This window comes from Perissodus microlepis, chromosome 20 (genome assembly GCF_051167445.1).
Source record: "Perissodus microlepis isolate ML-2025 ecotype Zambia chromosome 20, ASM5116744v1, whole genome shotgun sequence".
Taxonomy (NCBI): domain Eukaryota; kingdom Metazoa; phylum Chordata; class Actinopteri; order Cichliformes; family Cichlidae; genus Perissodus; species Perissodus microlepis.
Genome location: NC_140480.1, coordinates 13,273,651 through 13,289,634, shown reverse-complemented (window position 1 = coordinate 13,289,634; position 15,984 = coordinate 13,273,651). Strand labels below are relative to the sequence as shown.

The 15,984-nt window shown below is 39.0% G+C and overlaps 1 protein-coding gene across 2 annotated transcripts in view; it reads right to left on the bottom strand.

Annotated features, from left to right (window-relative positions):
- Positions 1–15,984, bottom strand: part of LOC146364257 (MICOS complex subunit mic25a-like) — a 74,693-nt gene that overhangs the window by 21,640 nt on the left and 37,069 nt on the right. The window contains exons 6-7 of one of the 2 annotated variants that reach the window (XM_084917979.1): positions 12,104–12,174; positions 372–506 (exon numbers count right to left, since the gene is read on the bottom strand). In XM_084917979.1, coding sequence (XP_084774105.1) covers positions 372–506; positions 12,104–12,174 — 206 coding nt within the window. Of the gene's footprint in view, positions 1–370; positions 507–12,103; positions 12,175–15,984 lie in introns of both variants that reach the window. The other variant, XM_084917980.1, reaches the window with a different exon arrangement.

The following is a 15,984-nucleotide window of genomic DNA, read 5'->3' as shown; positions in this document are numbered from 1 at the left end:
AAACCTGAAGCGACTATTAAAGAAGAACTTAGCAGTGAGGGGGCGGGATTACACATTTTTTTTAAGGTGAATGACTATTAGTTATTGTAATCTCTCCTACTCTCCTACTACTTCATAAAAATGAATAAATCCTTATAAACAATCTAAATGCATTTTCAAAATAAAAGCACTTTTACTTTAGATTATTTTGCATCTGTAGAGGAACCAAAGTGCGGTAACAAAAGGTGAAGGCTATAGGTGGAGTCCTCATAACATGTAAAAATAAATCTCAAATCTTTCTGTTTTCAGCATTACATTTATGACACATTAACACTTTGCACCATCCCTGACACTTTTTTATTATATCTTTGCAGATTGAAAAAGCTCTCACCTTTTTTGCAGCATTGATACACTGCATGTATTCTTTGGCCAGGTCAGAACACTTTAAGGTCTGGTCTTTGTTGTCCCTGTAACAGGATAAAATCTGAGCCTGCAGGCCAGCACACACTGCCTCTGTGTTGCGAGGCCTGCAAAAGACAAGAAACAAGAGAGACGGAGTGAAAAAACTGTCATTTTTGTACCTCTGTTTCTTACTGCTAGTGTAAATTAGGCTTTCAAATAAAAATAAAAAAAAAAGAAGTAAACTCATCACACTATTCATTCAGATTCTTACATCTTCTGTAAATCAACGTTTCATTCATCGGTTTAGCTTTGATTAGTTGATGACATAGTATCAGTGTAACATGAATTCAGGTAGGTCAGCTGCTCAGAAAAAGAGAAAAATGCTGGATCACAATTGAAACAAAAAACAACAACTTAAAAAAAAAAAATCAATACTCTAGCTGTCAGTTTCACATTCTTGACTGACTTAGAGGGAAGAAAAGCTGCAAGAAAAAGCATCTAAAATGCATTTACAATCTATGAAAGTTTACAAGTATCCAAGAGAGCTGTCTATTGCTGTGTTTTGGTGGCAGCACGGCTATTTTCAGCAGAAAAGCTCCAAAAACCTGTTATTCACCAACTCTCCAGCAGCACACTCACAGACAGACACTAGCCTGTAAACAAAGGAAGGCAAAAAGCAGAAGCTTGCACAGACAGACAAGACAGAGTCAACTAGAGTGACTAAACAAAACAACTTCATCAGCTCACTTTGTTCATGGAATTCATTCATTGAAACATTTCAGAAATGTGGTTTTTGGATTACAGTTTTAAATACTGACACAAAGAGCCTTTTTGGAGAACATTACATTCAAAATGTGGTATGCACATCATAGTCTGGCATCAAAACATATGCTGTGTGAAATTTTGTCATAATTACTTACTGAGAATTTCTTAGTTATGGCCAAAACTGTGTTTCGGGAGGTCGCAGTGATTTTGTGCTTTGATCACAAAATTATAATCAGGAGTCAAAGTAAACATTTGTACCAGACAAATAAAAAAGGGCCTCCAAGTACTCTTGGGGACCTTATTTAAAAAGCTTTTGTTAGCAAAGCGCATTTCCAAATGCTGAAATTATTCTTTTAAACAATAGCAAGCTGTCCGAAGAACTTTGTCTGAACTTTTCCATTAGACAAATCCCTGTAAAGATAAAGGTCATCTACAAAGCATCCTGGCATCCTTAAAGAGATCATCGATGATGAATAATGGTTAGTAGAGGGGAAGAGGATCTTTAAGACTGCTACCAGTTTCTGAAGCAGCAGAGAACACGCAGGAAAACTAAGTGACAGTAAACTAATGAAACACTGCAGGTTAGATCACTCAGGCTTTGTGATCAGTCTCATTAGAGATGTGCTCACTTCCTGATGTAGCAGCAGAAACAAGAAGCCCTCCGAGTATTTACTTTAAAGGCAACGGTGTTGTACTTTGTATATAAACATTATGTAGGAGTAGGTCATGGATAATAGGCACTGAATTGTAAATAACTGGACATGAAGCTAATAAGTTAATACTTTCTTTAAAGATATAATATATTTGGGGGACAACTTTAAAGAAAGGTATCCTTAAATGTAAAAGTGAGGTCAGAGGTCAAGTGTGACATGTTATTTTAAATATTTATATTATACTTTCTTTATGTTGACAATAAAGTCTCCAAGTTATACGTCTTTTCGTCAAATTTAGGCCGATAAATCATTAAGATGACATTGAAGCCATTAGTGAAGGTGAGCCAAATTTGAATGAATTGTTAACATGAGCCCACTCTACACCCTCGCAAAGCTATTGTGTTTACAGACAGAATGACAACACGCACATATGCAAACACTACCAAAAACATAACCTTCTTGGTAGCGGTAACAAAAATGATCACATCACTGACATATTTGGCGAAAAGTGGGGAAATGCACCAGTGCAGCAGCGAGGACTCTGATCTATCACAAACTTCCATCCGCAGAAGGATCCCACAAGCAATTAGAAGCTTTCATATTCTCTTCTTATTTCCTCTGGATGTGGAGGAGAGAACAGGACTGAGCAGTCTTAACAACATTAGCTGCTCTGAAAGCTGGCTGGACACGCTAAAAAAAAATTTTTCGTGAAGGGTGATTAAATCAAGTTCAAGTTCAAATTTTATTCGCCACATGCAGCGGCAGGTTGCCCTGCAGTGGAATGAACCCACCCCCCGACCTTACACACACAACAATCAGGGAAGCTTTATCATTTTTTAGGGACTCCCCCTGAACTTTTTGATCCCATCTCGTAACGCTGATCAACTATGGTTACACCATTAACAATTAAGACTGCATGAAGTTAGCAGTGTGTCCAACTTTAATCTCAGTTGTGTTATAGGAGGTTTAAAAAATAAACTCACTCTTTAAATTGGGACGTTTACATGTTACCCACTTCATAAACTGATGTGAATCAAACAGCTTTGCAGCAGCTGTTTTGTTGTACTGGACCTTTTGCATGACAGACACTTAAAGGATGGAGGATGAGAAATAACTGTACTATGCAAATCACAAATATGCCATTTCCTCACTTAGAGGTGGGGAAAAAGCATTTGATGGTGCTTTCAGTGCTCCGGCACAGCTACACTTTCCACGGCTTTCTCGTTGCTTTAGAAGTTCTTAAGTCTTCTTAAAAGTACTTCTCCTGACTCTCCACAGTTTTTCACCTTAGGGCTAAGATGAACATCTTTACCAATTTCAATTGTGTCCCCTGTCTATACCAGTAACAATACCAAACAACAAACTGTAGTGTTTAATTTTGAACACTTGTTTTACAGCTGTGTTCAAGTTCAAGTTCAAGTTCTGGGTTAAAGCTGTGGGTTAAAGATGTCTTTTTAATTTTATTTTGTCTCAGATCAGAACAAAAGAAACTCTTTTAAGAAAAAGTAGAAAAATTGGCAGTGAAGATAAAAAACAATTCACACCTAGACGTGCCAACCTGTTTGAACAACCTATGGGGTGTATGGTACGTGCTTCACTGCGAATCGTACAATTAGCGCTAAATCGTACTTAATTGAGTGGGCAGGATCATTCTGATCAAATACAGCAGAAAAGTGTGCTTTGAGAGACTGAATTAGCCGTGTTTAATTTGATATGTGGGCTGTATTATAATTTTTCTTTACCTGTCTATCTGTGTGATTGTTAACTACGACAGGCTTGCTGCCTGGGCGCCTCGCAGTAATGGATTCTGACTGATTGAAGCAGAGACAAGCGAGTTATGTACACCCACGCAGGTATAGACAGGCACGTGCGCACACGTACGCTGTAAACATCAAAGGGCGCCGTGCACGCACGCGCTTCGCTACATGCCAACACGTCGATCTCCGCACTGTGTCCCTGCTCGCTTTCTCCACGAGGAGCGTTTAACACCGGATTTAATTGAAAGCCAAATTAAAGACTCTTTTAGACTTTGACTCATGAAGAGAAGCTGACCCCATCGTTTCAATTACAGCATATCCATATCCACGCAAACACTTTATCATCAGGAAAAATATCATGGATGCGGCAACGGAGTTTATCTGAGCGCAGGTGATCAAGGTTAAAGAGGAAAACGAACAGAGATGAAGAGGAAAAAACAGAGAGAAAGTGAGATAGAATGATGGATGGAATGAAGCATCAATTGGCTTTCTTTTAGAAGCCCATTTGAAGAAGATGACAGCCTATCAGATTACTCTGTTCCCCCCAAACAACCTCCAATGGTTTATATCTCCTGATTAATCGCTCTTCTTCCACTTTTCGCCTTCCCTCCAACTCTGTCTTCTTTCTTACTTTTTTCTCTCCCTAGCCCGCCCTCCTCCTCTTTTTTTTTTTCTTTTTGGTCCCACCATTAACAACACAGAGAGTACGACACCAAAGCGTGCCATCTTTATCTCCCCCTCCGTTTGAGGCCGCCAAAGATAAGGAACTCTCCTTTAATTTGAAATAAATGGCCTTCATCAGGGAAGCCAAAGCCTCCTGATAGCGCTACGTGGTTTATTAAAGGCGCTTGAAGCAGAAAATTGGTTCAGCTGCAGCAAAAGCTAAAGCTCTGTCCACATGCTACACCAAATTGAAGGTGAGGTCTTAAATCAACAATATTAACTGAGCAGCTTACGAAAATAAATAAATAAGAGGAGGAGAGTGAGTGTGGTGGGGAGTGGTGGGACTTCTTTCTTCTTCTTCTTCTTTTTTTTTTTTTAGCTGGAATGAGGTAAAGTGGCATCTCTGACAGCCCGCTGAGCCATGTATGGGGTTGTTGTTGTTCATTTTTGTGTGTGCGTGCTGCAGAAGCACTCTAAATGCGAGTGGAAATAGCAATTTTTACATTTTTTTGGAGGAGGTGGTGTGGTGGGGTACTCCACGCATCTGTGAGCAGTAAATATGACAAAACATAAACAGTAAGATTAGTCGCTTAATTAATGGTGCTGCCCATTATTTTTAATCTCCGGCAGCGAAGGCGGAGGCGGGCAGAACACAGAGGCCTCAGACTTCTGGACCACGCAGCTTACCAAGACAAAGAGAGGGAGAGAAATGAAAGGGTGAGAAATTGGAAAACGGAAGAGACACGAAAACACACCAGTGACTACAAAAGCCTCCGGGAAAGCTACGAGACTGATAAGGAAGATGCTTTTATCGCCTCGAAACCGCGCTTCTCTCAGAGTTAAGAGTGATGTTTTTGTGTTTTTCCTTAATGGCTTTGGCTATACATATGAGGCACTGTTTGTCCTATACACCATTTTATTTCTATCCTGTCAACTACAAAGGGCTGGTATCTCTAATGTGTTTCAGGCAAATAATTAGAAAATCGTGTTAACATCTCATACAAATAAGCACCCGAGGAGAGAGGAAAAAAACAAAAGCGGAGAGAATCAAATGCTATGACGTAGTGTAGGAAGTCTGGAATACCTCGTGTGTGAGCAGACACATTGCTTTTTATTCCAATAATAGCCTCCAACTACAATCATGCTCTTAACATGAGCTATATTTCAGAATTAAATTACAATAAATGCATTTTTTAAATTAATTGGAATTGAGGCTGCTTTATTTGACAGCATCACAGGCACTGACCTGGAGGTTTTGTCAGCTATTTTTGTATATAGTGCTAAAAAAAATCATCATCATTTATGTAAACAAACGAAAATCCAAACAATGCTATAATGTTGCTATAATTTGATTTTTTTCTTATTAGAAAAAAATCAAACTTTACTTTGCTTCTCATTGTGGCAGTGGTATGCGATGTGATGTCACAAAAAAAACATCAAAACTATGTCTTTGTCACATGAATAACAATGTTTTGCTCTCTTTTCTTTCCATAAATTTAAAAACAAAGCAGGGTGTGTTTTAGGGCACTGCAACCATGTGATAGACAATTTGTGCAGTCCTGCTTTTCCCCGTCAGGCTCCGTAAACCAATTAAAATACCAAGATGATGATGGTGTGATGAAATGTTGTGAAAAAGACAAAAACGTATGGAGCCAAACGCAGCACTCTCAAGATGTAAATAAACTTGAAAAAACCTTTAATGTTTCTTGGTCCAGGAAACTCACAAAGCCCAATTTTTAAAAGCTAACAGGGCACCAAGCCAAGGAATCCAAACTTCCAGAACATACCTGAGGAAAAAAAGGCAAAGCAGAGGAAGGGGAACGCATGCAAACAACAACGCAACACAGGACAAAGGAAGACCGGCAAAATATACAAGAGGTAATGAGGGAAGAGGAGACAGGTGGGGAACAAAGCTTAAGATAATTAACATAACGAGACGGTGGGAGGGAGGGTGAAAATCAACACATGCACAGGGAACAACAGTTACCAACATAAAACATCTAAACAAGCTTGACGCAGGAGAAGACAAAAGAGAAGAGAGGGATGAGACTGATGGAAGGAACATAATGGAAACACAAAAGGGGAAATAACTATAAACCTGAAGTCATCACTGACTTAATGTAAGACTATTAACAAGACTAAAAAATAAACCATAGAGAATATATACAAACTTAAGATAACCAAGATGTGTAAACCCAAGTAAAAAACAAAACAAAACAGAAACTCTATTAATAGTAAAATAAATACTGACCAAAATTCTAAAAAAAAAAAAAAAAGAAAAACTGAAACATAAATCAAAAAGCATAATGAATTCAAAACCTCAAACTCCTGGGTCCAACAGCAAACGGTGAAAAAGCAAAACAAGTCCATAAATTAACGGCTGATCTAATATGTGCTCCTGTAAACAAAGGAGGCAATGTGTTGACCAAGAGCTCTACAGCAGTCTAATCTTTAAAAACTAAAGTCTAATTAGCTTTAAACCAGAATCAAAACTGTCTCCCAATAAGTGAAACGTGCTAACATCAGAGAGGTTCTCCTATGACAGCAACAACAGAAGGTAAACAAGTTATCAGGTAATGACATTTTGGCACACTGGAGGTTCTGAATCACTCCGACTACTCTAATGTTAGTGGTTTGATTAATACTGACGTGGTGGTGGAAAAAAAGACGATAATAAGAAAAAGAGATAGGGCAGGACAGGTGAAGAGGAAAACAGCTACAGAGAAAGGGTTGCCTCTTATCTCTAGCTTGTAGCTTGTAGGCACCTGCTCCCTGACAGCTTTTCAATTGACTCAGGGCACATATGCTCTTCCCCCCTATCTTGTTTCTCTACACTCCTTCACTCATCCTCTCCCATCTCGCCTATGCCCTCACAACCGTAACCCAGAAGAGAGGGTCCACTATATAGTAGTGCTCAGACTTCACTTTGTCTCTCGCAAACACTGAAGTTAAAGGACTCCCTCTCACTTTTGTCAGTCCTTTAACAATGCTGCACACATCATTTCACTTAGCTTTCCACAGTGGCTCTGATGACTGTAATGCAAAAAATTTCCATAAAAATGTATACTGTAAAGAATCCACGTGTGTCCATCTGGAAAATGTGCATAATAGAAATAAAGATGCTCCCACTCCGGCCCAGCTATAGTTTTAAAATAAAAACCATATATTGTGTAATAATTCATTTATGCCTGTTCTTGTTTTTGTAAACTGTCATCCTATTTTTTTAATCACCAATTTTAAGTTGTACTTAAACTAATAAACGTCTCATTTTAATACTATTTTGTTGTTTTGTTAAACATTATACTCCAAAGGAAACTGGGCAAAAAATAAACAATCTACTGAACAACATCATTTCTCATTCTTCACTGGAAACGGCAACTTCTCAAATCCATTCATACACGAATGTGAATCCAGTCTGCTATACCAGAGTGAACTGCACAAATATCCAAAGAAACAAAGATTATAGCTGGGTGTACAGTCATTGCCTGCTTGTTGTGGGACATAGTAGTGAATTTAGTTTTTCGATCACAGGCGGTTGAAAACTGTGGATCTGTGTGAAGGACAAATCTGTTAAAATTCCGACTGCAGCAAAAAAGATTCTGCTATCGGGAAATACTGAAAGTAACAGGTGATATGATTTTCCATTGCAGCTCCATTACAGCTGCACCCTAACTAATGTCGAAACGAACCAATAATTTGCTGATCACAAATAAATACAGTCTGCAGCAGGCAGCTGCCTAAAGGTTGTTTAAGGTATCTAAGATAGAGAAAACAAGAATATACAAAATGCAGCAAGCTTATATGTAGGGTGCGGATCCATCTGTAGCTGATGCGGGGCTGATTTGTACACCCAATCTTACACCTAATCTTCATAACTTTATTTGACAGCATTTCTATTCAAATTCAGGTTGCTATAAATCTGTCTGCAATCCAGACTTGTATTTGATTGGCTTTTCTCTTACAGCACAGCAACAATTGCGAACTAGGCTGCTTATCTATCTGGACTCAACTCGTCAGCTTTATGACTGAGTGATCTCTGTTGACTGGTACATTCTGACACATGTTGGAAGAATCTGACAAAGGGTGGCTATTAAGACTAGTTGGACTACCACTGTAACAGACAGCTGGCCTTGTTAAAACACCTTGGATTATTGACCCGAGTGATCTGATGTGGGTATACAGTATATCTTGCCTGTCTCCATTTTACTCCCATTTGAATACTCTGAAGAGGAGGCCGTTTCTTTCACTCCAATTCTACTGCTAACGTGTGAAAAACCTGTCAATTTAGAAGAAGAGTTTTATATTTGCTAAGTGAATATCAGAAACTACATCAATCTCTTTGTTTCAGAACAACAATGTTTATGAAACGTCTACAGCCACAGGACATCGATATGAGACATCATTTATTTAAACATTTATATATTTTTTTTGTGGCAGCTGGAAAACAGAGAGGCCACATGTGGTGCACTACTCATAAAACTGAGCTGCTCTGAACTACTGCAGAAATCTGTTTTAGATTGAGAGCCATTGACTGACTCTTCTAACAAGACCCTACCTTAGTTTATCTCTCACTGTCTGTAATCCCACTCTAGGAGAGTAAATAACCTGCCAGCACTTCAGTTTTAGGCTTGTGAAACTGATGGCTCTTCAAAGCAAACTGCAAAATTGTGCAACACTGTTAACCAACATGTAGGAACCTGAAAAGGGGGAAAGTGGGAGGCTGGGGGCCTCGGGGACGGGGTTGGCAATAATTAACAGCTTATTTTTATAACATTTGCTTATTTTGTGACAATTTGACTGATAAACTACCACACAAGCCTACGTCCTACTACAGATATCAACATCACAGCCCATTTCACCAACTACTGAAACTGTATTTGGACAAAACTTATAACAGTAAAAGCATAATAGAGGTCTTTCATCAAATGTACGAACCATATATATAGTAATTTGTATCAACATGACATATGTGGTTGTCTGGTTAGTGGAAGGACAGACAACAGCATCCAAGACAGTACATGATAGTTCTCTTTGTGTGTTAGGCACGGGCAGATACACTTAAACATCTGGGCTAAACAAACAGTCCTTCACAGGAATCTGCCCAAGGTACCGCAATGTGTTATTAATAAAGGCTGCAGACCTTCTGCCTCTTTCTTTGCCCCCCCTTGGTGTACCATGTACACTGAACTGTCTGACAGATGTCAATGATAACAATGCAATCTGGGGTAATTCCTGTAGCCACGTCTCTGTGAAACACCAGTGCACTCACAGAAGTAGGCTTTTTTTCCTCCATCAGTCTCTGTTGTCTGGATCCATCTCTTTATACACACCATGTATCTCCGTGTCAACCCCTGATTTCTGCGGGAATTCTAATTTGTCTGGACTGTCATGAAACAATAGTGGAATGAAAAGTGGAAATAACCTGGTTAAAATGCGTATGTACAGACTTGCAAGTGTTGTATGTTTTGCTGATTTACAGTACTTAACAATTGCTGGCTACTTGAACTGTAGGTATCTGTGATAAGTAGTAGTAGATGAAATGGTATGCTATAATCAAAATGTGAACTATGCTTGAAAAATCTTTCTCATTACATAAAAAATGTCTGAATCTGGTTAAGAAATCTGGAATGCAGTGAACTTCTAGAAAATAAAGGGGGGAAAAGTAATTTGTAATTGGCAGGCCTGAAGAGTTGGACAAAGAAGGCAAAGCAATGAAAGGCAAGGAATGATAGGAAAGTTACTGAGGCTGCTCTATTATACTCCATTGAGTTTGACATTTTAGAGTGCTACAGGTTGCAGAATTTCTTACTCTCTTCATCTTCTTTTTCCTTTCACACACACACAGAGACGCGCGCACAGCATGGTGACACATTGGCCCTGTGCTCTTTGGCTTCCTCAAGCCCCAGAGTGCTGCCAGCCAAAGCCAAGGATTAAACTGTGGATTAAACACATCCCACACATACCAGCAGGCATAAACACGTGCTTATACAAAGCACAGAATAACACGCACAGTGGAGCTTGGGCGGTTTACGAGTCACCCACATCTTATTTTACAGTAGCTTTGTTCTACTGCTCAGCACTCAGAAACTTCCCTCGGATAGTTTTGAAAACTAAGGTCTGCCTGAAGTTTAATATAAAATATAAAAGACGTTTCTCTCAATTCCACTGTTGGAGAATTTCTGCACAGTCTTCTTGTGTGAGTTAAATCAGACTATCGATGGGTATAAAGCAGTACACTAGTACCCATTTTCAATTTTGTGTTAGGGTAAGATTTTCATAAACATTACACAACTGTTGCCTGTTAGTTTCTTTGGGTGCTTTTAAACAATACTGTTTAGTCAAGATAAAGTGAATAAATACATTTTCCTCATTGTTACAGTTAATTTATGTGGTCTGAATACAGTATTTATCCCTTTTTGGGTACAACCACACACACACATTAGGTAGATAAAGCACCTGTTCTGACAGAAAAAAAATAACCCACCGTCAGTGTGACATGAGCTCCTGCAGCTGATAGCTAGTTCAAGTTGATAGCTTCCAAAATACAAATCGAGCTTGTGCAAAGCCTACCTGTTGTGTTTACTCACCTCCACTCAACACATATGTAAAGCCAAGGTTAAAAGACTTTGGAACTAACAGCAGATAACCCCCCATAATCTAAAATAACACGGTGAACAATAAGTTCAACAGGATTTAGACAAAACCCCTCCAAGCAAGCTTGTTAAATAATGCAAGGAGCAGGAATAAAAGATTACACAGGCAGGATACAGCCAATTCTTTGATTTCAACCATCTAAGGGAAAGGATGTTTGGATTTGTTTTTTGTTTTTTTTAAAGAGAGATTTGTGAACTGATTCTGACAGGCATGTATAACAAACAATTGTCCTTTTTTTAATTTTTTTAATTATTATATAGGTAATAATGCTGGTTTCGGATGGCTGAACAGGCCAGGCAGTTTCCTAATACAGTTCCCAAGCGGACTAATAGCCTGGGTCTGAACTGAGCACTGCAGAATATGTTTGTACACCCAAGTTGTTCAGTTTTTGAGTTTTGTTAAAGCATCTTCTGTCAGTGAGTTGACCAATGGCTGTCCTGCTTCACGGTGCTCGACGTCCTCATTCAGTTCCCATGTTCTGTGGCCATCAGACCGACTGCGCCCAGTTTCTTTCTGGTCCTGTGTTTGTCACAGTCGCTCCCTGAATTTCTTTGTTTTTTCCTGCTTTGTTAATAAAAATTGCTGTTCAGTGAATCTGAACTTTGAACTACCAGTTAGCTGTACTGAGAGCATTCGGCCTTTAACAGCAAACTCACTTCTGGCTTCTAATGCAAATGGCACCTGAGATGACCCCCCCCCCCTTAAAAAAAAGTGAAAAAAGAAAAACTGATTTCAGCAGCAACAATTAACTACCTTTTCCCAGCTGCGGTTCATTAAAAGTCCACTATGAGAAGTGAAGATGAGGAAATAAGGTATTGTTAGATGCAGCTTAATCAAAGCAGCCAATTAAAACGTTTATCACATTTTCAGTTTGCTCTAAGATAAGAATGTAACTGGTTAAACAATAAGAAAAAAATATTACAATCTATTGCCATTAATTACTCAACTGTGTGCATGGATAAGTGTGAGTCACAGTGTGTATGAGTGTGGGGATGGGTGGGTGTGTGAGGCTCCAGGAATCATATCTCCTCATTTTTGGACTCCAGATAAACGTGTGTCTGTGTGTATTTGCGTGGTTATCTTTGTGAGTTATGACATTTTAACAGGTCTTCATTTTCCGACACCAGAGAGCAGAGAATGAGCCTCGGCCTTAGCGCGAGGGTTAAAATCAGGTCGAGGTTAGGGTTACGGTATAAGATGTGCGGGTGTGCGAGTGTTTGTGCGTCTCACCTGACATTTTCTTCCGTCTTGGAGGCAGCTTGGTGGAACTGTTCTTTGCTTTGTTGATACCTTTCCAAATTCTAAAGACACGCACACCAAAAACAACACAGGAAAAAAAACAGCATTAGTAAAAGGTGTGATTTTGCAGCGTTAATGTGTGTATTTGTGTGCCTTTGTGACTGTAGTATTGTAAGTAGGGCTTATAAAGTGCTGATATATACACCCTGGGACCGTTCAAGACACCTTTCTGTAACTGTGCCCTCTGATAACTAAGATCTGGCAAATGCAGAAAGAGATGTATAATGTATTATTTAGAAAGTATATGTTTGACTTTAAAAGAAACTCTATTAAGCAATATGAAGGACTTGAAAGCTTAGCATGAAGATAAAAGCAAGTGTTTGTGCTAAGCTAAGCTAACAGGCTCAACTATATTATAAGCAGCATATCTGATTTTTTGCTGCACTGTGAGCATAGACACAACAAACAACTATGTATCACAATTTTCCCGAATTTAAGCTTTGCTATTTCATTAAAATAGCCCGTCTGTTCCCAAGTCATATTTAATTGGTTATCACTTCAGACTGTGCCCATATCTGACTGAATAATAACATTTCTGATCGTCATTTGTCCATCACTGATTTAGGACCCTTTTTTTTTTTTCCTCCAACCTCATCTTTATAACTTTCCAGATTTTCCTTCCAAGTTCAAACTTAGGAGTCTGACTTCCATTAGATAACATTACCTTCACATATAGGACCTATTTTTTTGTGATTCCAGCCTCTTTAAGTGGAACTAAAGCCTAGCAGTGATGAGCTGCATTACTCATGCATTTTTCAAGAAATCGTGATTTCTGATTTCGCAGCTTGCCTGGTGAGTACCAAAACCCAGGCAAGCAGACAGTGGTATTATAACAAAACAAGCAGCTAATCCACAACAACTGCAGCCTCTCCTCTGCTGATCCTCCCAGCTTAGGCCTTCCAGCACCCTGTATCCCCCACAAATATTTACCCAGCAAGCTGTACCAGCTTTGGAAGGAAGCATGGAAGGGAAGAAATAGAGAAAAGGCAAGAAAGAAGGTAAGACAAGAATAAAGAAAGAGAAGCAGCAGAAGGCATGAAGGGAAGCAGCAGAAGGCATGAAGGTAAGTAGCAGGAAATAAAGAGGGGAGAAATCATTTGGCCTGACATTTATTTAGTACAGAGTTGGGCTCAGCATGATCATACAGTCATGTGAAAAACTATCCGGTCGTTAAGTCTGACGTCACTAGCCGTGTCTGGGCCTAAACTCCGCTGCAGGTCCATATATCAAATGATCACTATGGCATTACTGAGAGTTGAAAAACTGTCTAAAGTCTTTCATCTTTAATAAAATGATCAGCGTTCTGCTCTACCAGGTGTAACAATTGAGTTTAACATCCAGGCATCCATGAAAACGGAATTTATGACATTTAACGGAGTTAGAAGTTAGCAGGAAGTTAGCTCACTAGCTTCTATCTAAATACAATATAGCATGTCCTGACTGCGGGGTTTTGGAAACAAATTAAAACGTACAGCTCTGTTATCACTTCCAACATAAATGAAGACAGAAAACTAAACAGCAGTGACGTTTGTAGGGTTACTGAAGTTTGGCTAGCTGGTATATAATGATGTGCTACGTGACCACTAGCGACACAGCTATGTTAGCATAATATAAACAAGCTAACTTTTTTTCCACTCGATAAAAGTTAACGTGAGTGTTCTCGGTGGTCAGGAACAAATGTAATCGCATGGCAGGATGCTGTAAAAGGACCAAACTTCAGCCAGGAGAACAACTGAGATAATCCATCCACAATACGAGGTTAGTCATTCATATACTGCTGCATGGGCTGGGCTGTAGTTACATCCTAAGGTTTTAAAAACTGAGCTTAAATAAATGATTAGCGGTAATAAAAGCCGAGGGAGGTCAACAGTGATCACTGACTGTTTTAGGAGCTTTTTGAGATTAAATAGAAGAAAATACAAAACATTAAACATGTTAACAACACAAAAGCCATATTAAACGCAGACTACTTTAGGCCCGGAAGTAGGATTCGTCACGTCATCACTTAACGACCGGATAGGAATAACCACAGGAATTAAGAGGGTAAGAAGCAATCACCTGCTGCTAATCAAATGTACCTCATCAGTTTATCATCAGCGAGTATGAGCGTCTCTAAAAAAACTTCAATAAAATTCAAGTACATCTATCACTATCTTCAGCATAAATGGGTAAAAATATCTATTTAAAGTGTACAGAAACATGTTTATTTCAAAGCAATCAATGGCACTTCTTGTGACCGAAGCAAGAAACACAGCGTTGTTGGCCTGGCATAGTAGACATGGGTTTCAGTGTAGCATCTTGAATCACAGGCAGCAGGTTTATCAACATATCCGTACTGCTGCGTCAGATGGCTGCAAGGATTTAATGAACTACAGGAGAGATTTTCCCCATTCAGCATAAAGTAGCTGTGGACAGCTAACACGCTAAGAAGATATTATCATTATGCGATTTCTGAGGATCAGTTCAAAGTCTCTCATTTTTGTAACTAATCTGATGTTAGCATTGTGTTGCGCTGTAAGAAATTGTAATCATTTGTGTCCCTGTTGTCAAAAGACACCCTGCAGCAAAAATCAAGTAGTCACCTGGACCATGGTATAAAGGGAGAGTTATTTTCCAGTACCTGCTTTTCTTTTTTCTTACACCAGTGCTTAACCGTCATCATTCTCCTTCCTTCTCATTACCATCCTTCCTCCACTCCATTTTTTCTTCCACTTTTAAACATGCGTTTTCCCCTCCTTCCACAGATTACGCATAATATTGGAGTTACTTTCCACCATTCATCATTCCTTCATTATCATCGGTGATTAACTCACACATACTGTTTAACTGTGCTTGCCAAGATGACGTGACATGACACTAGCTGCAAAGCAATCCACCAATTTTGCTTAAGTTGAAAGCAAAATTCTCAAACACTGGTTGCACTATTCAGAACTTTAGTCCAAGACTATGTCAAAATCCATTTTTACTGAACCATAATTGACCCCACCCTATTTTTTTTTTTTTTTACCTTTATATTTCAACTTAATTCTAACCAACTATAAAGCGTGTATTAGCTTCTATCAACTGGTTAGACTGAGCAACAGATTTCTGTTTGTATTTCCATTAATTTTGAACCAAAATCCAGAATTGAAAGAATTTAAGAAAAAAACAACAACAAACAAAACAAAAATGAATAAACTGTGAAGTTTATTTAAACTGTGTCCTAACAAGCGATACCACTGACAGTTTCCACAAGGTGATTTTAGCAGCTATAACAGGAAGACAGGCCACGATCAGTTTAAAATAAAATAAAACATTTTACAGGTTAAACTGCTCACTGTATGCACACTGTAGTAGGACCAGAGAACATGAGCTTATTGTTTCTTACATTTTAACCTCCTCGTTGATTCTAACAAGACTATTACAATAAAAAGAAAAGAAACCATCATGTTGTATTCAGTAAGACTTGAAATTAGTCAATGAGGCCTTAAACTCATAAAAATGCAGGGCAACCATGGTTCAGGGGGTTGGGAAGCTCATCTTGTAACCGGAAGGTTGCCGGTTCGATCTCCTGCTCTGTCTGTCTTGGTCATTGTGTCCTTGGGCACTTTACCTACCACCTACTGGTGTTGGCCAGAGGGGCCGATGGTGCAATATGGCAGCCTCGCTTCTGTCAGTCTGCCCCAGGGCAGCTGTGGCTACAACTGTAGCTGCTTCCACCAGTGTGTGAATGTGAGAGTGAATGAATAGTGGAATTGAAAAGCGTTTTGAGGGTCTCAAAAAGCGCTATATAAATGCAATCCATTATTAAATAAAGTCTAAAGTTATTCCAC